This window comes from Manis javanica, chromosome X (assembly GCF_040802235.1).
Source record: "Manis javanica isolate MJ-LG chromosome X, MJ_LKY, whole genome shotgun sequence".
Lineage (NCBI taxonomy): Eukaryota > Metazoa > Chordata > Mammalia > Pholidota > Manidae > Manis > Manis javanica.
Genome location: NC_133174.1, coordinates 60688403 through 60698549, shown reverse-complemented (window position 1 = coordinate 60698549; position 10147 = coordinate 60688403). Strand labels below are relative to the sequence as shown.

General features: G+C 42.7%; 1 protein-coding gene across 1 annotated transcript; it reads right to left on the bottom strand.

The window, feature by feature from the left end:
- Positions 1 to 4781: 4781 nt before the first annotated feature.
- Positions 4782 to 9163, bottom strand: PABPC1L2B (poly(A) binding protein cytoplasmic 1 like 2B). The gene has a single exon (XM_073227669.1). The coding sequence runs from the start codon at positions 8585 to 8587 to the stop codon at positions 7985 to 7987; it is 603 nt and encodes a 200-aa protein (XP_073083770.1). The 5' UTR covers positions 8588 to 9163; the 3' UTR covers positions 4782 to 7984.
- Between the last annotated feature and the right edge of the window lie 984 nt (positions 9164 to 10147).

The following is a 10147-nucleotide window of genomic DNA, read 5'->3' as shown; positions in this document are numbered from 1 at the left end:
TATGTGGTGACAATGATTAATTAAGATCACTCTCTTAGCAAATTTCAAGTGTACTTGAAATATAGTATTATAAACTATATTCACTGTACTGTACATTAGGTCCCCAGAACTAATACATCTTATAACTGAAACTTTGTACACTTTGACCAGTAATCTCATTTCCTCCACACCTCCAGTCCTTGGCCACCACCATTCTACTCTGTTTCAATTGGTTTGTCTTTTTTTTTTTTTTTAGATTCCACGTGTAAGTGAGATCATACAGTATTTGTCTTTCTCTACTCGGCTTATTTCACTTAGCATAATGTCCTCCAGATTCATCCATGTTGTTGGAAATGACTGGATTTACTTTTTTTTATGGCTCAATAGCATTCCATTGTGTATGTGCATTGGTATGTGTGTGTGGGGGGTATGTGTGCATGTATGACATTTTCATAATGTATTCATCCATTGATGGACCCTTAGGTTGTTTTCTCATTTTGACTATTGTGAATAATGCTGCAGTGAACATGGGAGTGGAGCTCTATCTTTAAGATACTGATTTTATCTTTGAATATATTCCCAGAAGTAGGAATGGTAGATCATACACTAGATCTATTTTACATTTTTTGAGGAACCTCCCCACTGTTTTCCATAATGGCTGTGCCACCTTACATCCCACCAACAGTGTGCAAGTGTTCCCTTCTCTCCATATCCTTGTCAATACTTCTTATTTCCTGTATTCTTCATAATAGTTACCCTAACATGTGTGAGGTAACTAACTGGTTTTGATTTGCATTTCCCTGATGATTAGTAATGTTGACCACATTTTTATGTATCTGTTGGATACTTGAATATCTTCTTTGGAGAAATATCTGTTCAGGTTCTTTGCCCACTTTTTAATTTATCTTTTTATATTGAGATGTATGAGTTCCTTGTGTATTATGGAAATTTATATATATTGTTTGCAAGTATTTTCTTCCATTCAGCATGTTGCCTTTTCACTCTTGATTTTCTTTGCTACAGCAACTTTTTAGTTTGATATATACTTGTCTATATTTGTTTTGGTTGCCTGTGTATTTGGTGTTATGCCCAAAATATAAATGCCAGGGTCAATATCAAGGATCTTTTCCCTTGTTTTATTCTAGAATTTTTACACTTTCCAGCCTTATATTTCAAGGTAATTTTTGAACAGTGTAAGATAGGAGTTCACTTTCATTTATTTTTGCATATGAATATCCAGTTTCCTAACACCATTTATTGAATAGACAATCTTTTCCCCATTGTGTGCTTTTGGTACCCTTGTCAAATAGTAGTTGACTTATGTAGTTGGGTTTATCTCTGGGCTCTCATTCTGTGTCTTTGATTCTTTCTTCTGCTTGATTGACCCTGCTGTTCAAGCTCTCTATTGAAATCTTCAGTTCAGTCGTTGTATTCTTCAGCTCTAATATTTGTTTGTTTCTTTTTGGTGGTGTCTATTTCTTTGGTGAACTTCTCATTTTGTTCATTCATTGTGCTCCTAATTTCATGTGTTTTTGTGTTCTTGTAATTCACAGAACTTCTTTATTACTCTGAGTTATTTGTCTGACAGTTCACACATGCATCTCCATTTCTTTAAGGTCAGTTATTGGACCTTTATTAGTTTCCTTTGTTGTTGTAACCATTACTTGATTCTTCATGATCCTTGACTCTTTGCATTAGTATCTGCTTATCTGAGTGAGTGGTCTCCTCTTCAATATTTTCTTGAGCAAGGAAAGACCTTCACAAGTCAGCTTGGCTGGTAGCATATCTGGGCAGGTGTGGATTGCCTCTGGGGTCTCTAGTTGGGTGCAGCCACTGCCCATGTTATGTGGTTATGTGGGACCATGAGCTGAGTTCTGTAGTCACCTCTGGTCAGGTGAGGTTACAGGCTATGTTCATAGGTAGGGTGGTGCCAAGGGTTGTATTCCATGAGTGGGCAGGGATGTAGGCTGGGCTCCACTATCTGTCCTGGATAGGTGGAGTTTTGAGCTGTGCTTCCAGATCAGATGGTGTTGCTGGCTTGACTCCAGGTCCAGTTGGGGCCACAGGCACATCTTCACAATCAGGTAAGTCACTGACTGTTGCACAAGGTCGCCGGCTAGGCTGTCTAGTCAGGAGGGGTGTCCAGCTGCATCGTATGATTGGATGGGCCAGAGACCAGGCAAAATGCTTTGTAGTCAGCTGAGCATGTGGTTCATGCTCTGTAACTGGGCAGGATCACTGGCTGGGTTCCCTGCCTGAGTAGGGCCACAGGTTATGTTAGAAAATTGGGTGGGGTTGTAGGCTGGGTTTCACAGCTCAGAATACCATGAGCTAGGCTCTGATCCTGCCTAGGTTCACTGTTCAGGCTCTCTGGTTATGTGGGGTGAAAGGCTGTTTTCAGCAGTTGGACAACGTTTCTGCCTCACGTCCTTCCCCAAGCAGGGCTGGAGGATAGGTTCCACAGCTGCCAGTGTTCTCTGAATAGGTTTCTTGATGGGCATGACTCTAGGCTACCCTTAGCAGTTAGAAAGGGCTGCAACTTTGCTTCCCTCCTTCGGTGGAGCAGTAGGATGGGCTCCCTGGTGAGTAAGGTCTGTTGACTGGGGATCCATATCAGGCATAACTGCCAAAATCGAACTCCCAGGCCAGATAGGTCACTGCCTCAGCTCTGCAGATGGGCAGAGTCACTGGCTGGGATCTCTGCTCTGAAGCCACTGCAAGCAGGATTGAGGTCTGCAAAGATCTGAGCACTGATTGCTATAAAACCCTCTCATCTCCTCTGTCTCTACTTGATCTCTAGTTGTAGAGTCCCACAGATTCTCTCAGTACTCCTTGTGGGATAACACCGAAGTGGGCTTACTAGGAAGTGTTCTACAACACTGGGGAAGCCTGGATGTCGATCTTGGGTTCTCCTTCACCCCTGGAGAAACCATACCACAGGGGACCCTTTTGGTGTGGCTCCATGTCAGCCTGGGGGAGGGGTGATACTGTCACATTGTAGTCCCTCCTCCTACCCATCTAATGGGGTCTTTCTTGGTCTCTGTGGGGCAAAGGGGAGGTTTAGCCTCACTTTCGGATTCTGGTATCTTCTTAAAGATGTCGTATCTATGGACAGTTGCTAGTTGGTCTTCTTGAGAGTAGGACGAAAAAGGAGCACAACCTGCATCATCATTTTGATGACATTATCCACTTTTTTAAAGATGTGTTTTACTAAGTAAAACCCTTAAGGAAAATTTATTTGAATGTATTTTTTGTTAAAATATGCTTACATATGCATAAGAAAAAGGGATTTGGAAACATAAGGAACATTATGGACAGTCATGTTTTTTCAAAACTACACTTCAGTAGTTAACAGCACAGACTATGAATCTATACTGCATGGGTTCATATTCTAGTCGATTGTTACCTGTATGACTTTGGACTACAACCTGGCTTCTCTATGTCTCAGTCACCTTATCTGTAAACTGGGGAAAATAATATTATATATAACATAGGTGTTTTTCTGAGGATTAAATTAGTTATTACATGAGAAGCACTTATAACAATGCCTGACACAAATTGATTATATTCTGACTCAAACAATTTCAAATCATGTTTTAAAAATAAATAGAAAAATGATTTGCCTTTTGAAACATGTTTACCCCACACTTTAAAAAGAATTACAAGTGAATATAACAGTGCAAAAAAGTGAACAAAACTGTAAACTAGAGATGGATTGTGGAGGGTTAAAGTGGAAAAGATCTCACAGTGTTCATGACAGCGTGATGATTTACTTCGTAATTAAACTTTGAATAAATGTATGATAAATAAACTCTTCTGAATGTGTGAATATATGACTGTAAAAATAGTCCTCCCATAGGTTTGATTTAACATGGAAACAAAAATCCACTATGTAATTCAGCTGGTTTATAAAAATGATGACCTATACGTACCTTAATATACTATGTAAGTACTGCAAATAGTATTGTGTAATATTAAGTGACATGGATATATGTCAATAAGGCATTTTAGGAAAACAACAAGTATTGGATATGTAGATATAGGTATATGCACCTAAGTCTATGCATATATAAGTGTCAAGTGAATGATTATATAACTAAATTTACATGTGGTATCTACTCAGTAGTAGGATTATAGTTATGTTCCATTTTATACAACCTGTTTAACAATACATTATGAATTTTCTAGGATTTGTATGCCTAGAAAACAGAAGCAAAAAGAAAAAAATGGAATTACAAGTAAAATTTTAAACTATGAATTCTGTTTTATCCACTGAAAACATAGAAAAGTTTAATATAAATTCTAATACCAAATTCAGAGCCCCGTGCAAATAACTGGGTACACATTTATACTGAAAATAACAATAATACTGTAAGTTGACATAACTTTATAAGTGGAAATTTGACCATAAGGTGTAGTCTGGGAAATATTCTACTTTCTTCTGCTTTTTTCCTCTCAAAGTGCTTGCTATAGAAAAAATTATGGATGTGACTGTAAATTTAGGTAAAAAGTAACAAATATAGTGGTTTTAAATTAAAAGAGAATTGGAACCAAAGAAAATAACAATGTAGGAATTAAAGAACAAATTGATCCATATACACAATAGGTTCAAAGGTCATTGTAAATAATGTGAAAAAATAAACATGAAAATATATCCAAGGTTTATTACTAAATATTTTGAAACAATATAAAGGTGTAAAGTGTGATATATCTTACATATAATATATATATGTAATCATTATGTATTATAAAATGCAATATCATATATACACATATGTATACATAAAATTTTTTATTTGTGTTAGCAATGCTTTTATTTTCTTTATTTTGCCTAACAATGCCATGTGATTTTTTTTAGTGAATTTATATTCCCTGAATAACAAGCAAAACATTTTTTAAAAGTTGGAAAAGGAAAAGAAAAAATTAGCTATTTTTGGTAGCATTTTGTCAGCATAAAATAAAGTTTATAATATCCAGGGAGAAATTTGTGCAGTAAAATGAGCATTCCTCCAACATATCAGTGGAAATGCAAATTGGTATATCCAGGACACTTGATGGTACATTAAAGTCTTTTTAAGGCTTCTACTTTTCAATTCCAGTTCTTTGCATTTATGAAAATACAATAATTCTGTGGCAAAATTATTCACCACAGATTTTAGTTTAATGGGGAAAATTTAGAAACTAAAGTCCAAAGTAAAGAACACTTTAAAAAAAATTCTGATCCACCTATACAATGATAGTGAGTTGTGGGAGAATATTAAATGGCCAAAGATGTTTTCGATGTATTTACAATATATTGGAAATGAAATTTTGACAGAATAAATTGTGATCCTATATTTGTTTTAAACTTTATGGAAAAATAGGAAAAAACCTGTAAAGGCAAAAAATAATATCTTTAAAGTGGTTGTTGTGTATATTTAATATGTGTATCATCCTTATCAAGCAATGTACTTGTAAAGTTAAATAATAAAAGAAAAAATCCACAAGCCTAACCCATTTCTCATAACAAAAAAATACTAATCTGAGAAGATGAGCAGTGAAATATACTCTTTTGTACTGTTAATGGTCATAAGCTTCATGGTAGAAGCATTTGGCAACAGACTGGCAAGATATATAAGGCAATTAAATATCTCAATGTCACCAAATATTGAGTTACAAATGTGTTCCCTGTTGAATTAATCATACTGGGAAAAATCCAGAACAATTTAATGTATACCAAGGAGCTGAATTCTAGAAATTATAGTTCATCCATAAGATGGAACATAAGTAAAGACAAAATTAGAGCATATTTAATAATTTGGAAAGATGAGAAAGAACAATTACAGTGAAAGTCTCCCATAATGAAAAAATTCATGTTACATTTTTGAATATATTAGTTTTTAATGTACATGTTTCATGTGTTTCATATTTTTTGTCAAGTGATAGAATTAAAAGTGATTTAAGATTTTTTTCCTTATTGTTCAAAAGTGTCTACTATGATACTGTACTATTTTTATAAAAATAAATGTTTAAAATAAAAAAAGCTACAGTTCCCCTAATAAAATATTGGGAGAGTGCAGAAATTATTGAAATACCAAGTCCAGAAAAGTAAGCAAGTTTCCAAGTCCTCTCACATTATTTATGTACTTGATGAGGGTAAACTGATTTTTGTGGGCAGTCATTTAATAACTAAACAACAAAAAAGATTTAAAACCTTCCAACCTTCGACACTTTAATTTTTCTTTTAGCAATGTTTGTTCGGGAAATGACCTTGAATGCAACTAAGGTTTGTGCACTAATATTATTAGAAGCTTGAGTTGGATAAGGAAAAAATAACAGAAAACATACAAATATTCAACAATGAGGAAGTAAGGAAAACAACTATTCCCATACTTATATCTAAATATGGATATATATGCATAAAATATCCATCTATTCCACTATTTAGCCCATCCGCTGGAAAACTAAACAGCCATGAAAACTATTTTAGAAGAATATTTAATGAAATGAAAAGAAGTTCAAGAATATCTATCTATACAACAATATCCCTATATATTATATATTCATGTGTGAAAAAGCAGATATTCAAACAATATATACATTAAAATTCACATATATATCACATGAAAAATACTGGCAGGTGCAGATGAAAATGATTCAGAAAGTTATAGTCATTAGGGTGGAATACTGGAGGCATTCTTCTGTTAACTTGTCTGCTTTGTGATGTTTTTGCTGCGATGAAGCTGAATTATTTTTCTGACCATGGGGAAAAGGGCAGTAAGTGGACACAGGGGAAGGAGGTAATAAACAGTATTTAAATCCAGGAAAACAATCAAGGACAGCAAAATGCCATTTGCAGCCCACGAGGCTGGCACGCGTGCGCACGCACACACACACACACACACACACACACACACACACACAGAGTCAATTACAGTGACTAGGAGACTATGCAGGGAAAATGGACATACTCTTTTTACTAGCTGTGCTGGCTGGCATGAATGCAAATTGGTACAATGCTTATGAAGGGGCCATTTGGCAACACACAGGAAATGTCTTTAAAATGTCCACATGTGGATCCTGCAAGTCCATAATTAAGAAGGCCATCCAGTATGCTAGCGGAGATTTGGCTTGACAGGGAAGGGTTCACTCATCAGAGTACGCAGTGTTGGGTTTAAACACAGGGAGAGAACTAGGCACCACCTGAATGTCCAACAGTGCGGGAATGATTACAGAAATGTTAAGGTCCATGGATACACTCGGCAGGCACTGAAAATGACGTTTCGGAAGCCTGTTGAATAACATGGAAAGAAGTTCAGTGGGTTGATTTTTGTTTGGTTTTAGTTTCTGAAAGCAGGTTAAGAAACAGCACATACAGGAACCATTCTATAACAGTGTGTTAAAAGGGAAGGTGGGGTGGTGGTGAGGAAGGGCAGAGAGGAGAGCCTGGAAAAACAGCACACCAAAAAGGTAAAAGTGGTTGTCTCTGGGTGGTAGGATCACGGGGAGTAACTGCTTTCTTGGTTTTGCCTCATCTGATTTCCTTCTCCTTATTGATGTTTCTACCATGAAATTGTTATCACCTGTGTAGTAAACAAAGCGAGAATGAAAGTGCTTTTAAACCAAACCACAAGGAGAAGAGGCAGCCTGTAACCTATCAAGTGGCACAGATTAGCAAGGTTATTCACAACGCCCTTGACGGGTTGGGGTAAAGGGAAGGGAAGGGAGAAGACAGGAGAGGGGAAGAAGGGAGGGGAGTGGTGGGAAGGGAGGGGAGGGAAGGGGAGGGGGGAGAAAGGGAGGGGAGGGGAGAAGAGGGGAAGCCAGAGGAGGGAAGGGGAGAAGAGAAAGAGGGAGGGGTGGAGACTGGAAGAGAGAGAGAGAGGAAAGGGGTGGGGAGACAGAGAGAGAGACCTGCACTCCCAATACAATACACTGCTGGTGGGTTAAGGGGTCAAAGGGAGGGTTGTAAACCGGGTGGGAGCCAAGGGTTGGCTCTGCTGGCTGGCCCGCTCCCGAGATGTCTTCATCGCAAGGTGGCCTCCTCGTCAGTGTCTTCCTCGAAATCCTTGACGTCAGCACTGGTGGACTGCCTGGCCCAGGCTCCCCTTTCCGCCTCTCGTTCTTTGTGCGATTTGAACCTCCCAACGAAAATTTTGCGGTAGTTCAGGAACATTCCATTCATCGCGTCGATGGCCCGCTCGGCTGATTCCTGTTTCTGGAAGTGCACAAACCCGTAGCCCTTGGGCCCCTTTTCGTCGCAGGCCACTTTGCAGGAGAGGATGTTGCCAAACGCCGAGAAGATGTTGTACAGCGCCTTGTTGTCGATGGTCTTGCCCAGGTTCTTGATGAAGACGTTGCCCACCCCGCTCTTGCGGAGCGATGGGTCCCGCTGCGACCACATGATGCGCACTGGCCTGCCCTTGATGACATCGAAGTTCAGGGTCTCCAGGGCCCGCTTGGCGTCCACTGGTTGCTGGTAGTTGACATACGCGTAGCCCAGCGAGCGGCGGGTAATCTTGTCCCTGCAGATGCGGATGGAGAGGATGGGCCCGGCCGGGCTGAACTTCTCGTACAGCATTGCCTCTGTCACCTCAGGGTGCAGGTCGCCCACGTACAGTGAGGCCATAGGAAAGTCTGGGTTCCCCTCGGAGCCCCCGCCCGTCTCCGCATCTGCATCTGCAGCCGCCGCCACCCCTACATCCGCATCCGCATCCGCATCCGCCTCCCCCTCCCCCAAGGGGGGCGCCGCAACCTCTGCTGCAGAGCCTGCTTCGGCTGCGCTGGCCTCGGCCACAGCCGCGGCCGCGGCCGCCAGGGCGGCCTCCGCCTCCTCCCCTGCCAGGGAGGCCGCTGCCTCCCGCAGGTTGGCCTCCGCCACTGCCTCCTCTACTGAGGCCTCGGCCTCCACTTCAGCCTCCACCTCTGCTTCCGCCTCTGCCACGGAGGCCTCTGCCACCGCCTCCGCCACGGTCGCCGCCGCAGCCTCCGCCGCCGCCGCCGCCGCTGCCGCCACCGCCGCCGCCACTGTTGCCGCTGTCGCCACGGTCGCCGGTGCCGCCAGGCCGCTGCCGCGACCTCCCTTCCCGCGAGCTGGGGAGCGGAAAGGCGGGAGAGAGCAGGAGGGCGGGTGGGACCCGGAACCTGGGCCCGGGGCGCGAGCGGGAGCTGGGGCGGGGGACCCGGGGCCAGCCGATCTGGCGAGTCCAAGTCACCTGGGATGGCGAGCGCTGCCAGGAGCACGCCGGTGCGAGTCGCCGCCGCCTGCAGCCTGCTGCTGCCGCCGCCGCTCGGTCGTGGGCTAGCGTGCGGGGCGCGGGCGGGCGGGCGTGTGGTGGGGGGCGGGGGGTTGTTGGCGTCTGTGGTCCGGGCAGCTGGGAAGGCTTCTGTCTCTTTGGTTCCCCCTGTGGCTGCTGCGGGGGGCTGCGGGGCTGCGGGGCTGCGGGGCTGCGGGCGGTGGGAGGGGGCGGGAGCAGGAGGCTGGGAGGGCGAGGGGTTCGAGGGTGTGAGGGTGTGAGTCCTCAGCCTCTCGGGTCACGTGAATATTTATGAAGAGGAAGCCAGGGCTAGGGCTCCGCTGTGGCCTGAGGGAATACAGCTTAGGTTTAGGGAGTTTTGTTTCATCCCTCCTCTCTGCATAGACCATTTACATGATTCAATCAACTACCCTGCGAGAGAGGGTGGGTGCCATTGAGAATACACTTGCCCACTTGCCCGGCCTAAACAAAGCCAAGAAAAATGGTTTTTTCACATTTAGGGGTTTTCCCCACCTCAAAGTACGCAGGCTCTCCAACATCACTGCCACCAAGGAAACAACTTCTATTCCTGTGAGCAGGAACTGGGGGTGTGGAGGACAAGCTCCCACTGCAGCCTGCTGGCCCATTTTCCTAGAGACCCCTCCTCTTTTTCCAGCTCTTTCCTTCTTCTGCAACACTTGCAAAAGGAGGAATATAGAACACAAGAACACTATTCATTCATACATTCATAATACCATGCCACAAATAGTTATGGAGCTGGTGCGGGTCCCTAGGAATACTGGGGTCTGGAGGGCACGTTTTGAGCTTGCCTCTGGGAGTGGACAGTCTGGACTGGCAATCCTGCCCCTGCTCCAGATTATAGGAGAAGGAGGAACCAGGGGTTTTTCAGCCCTCCAGCTCCTCCCGCCCATCCAGACTCAATACATGCAGCC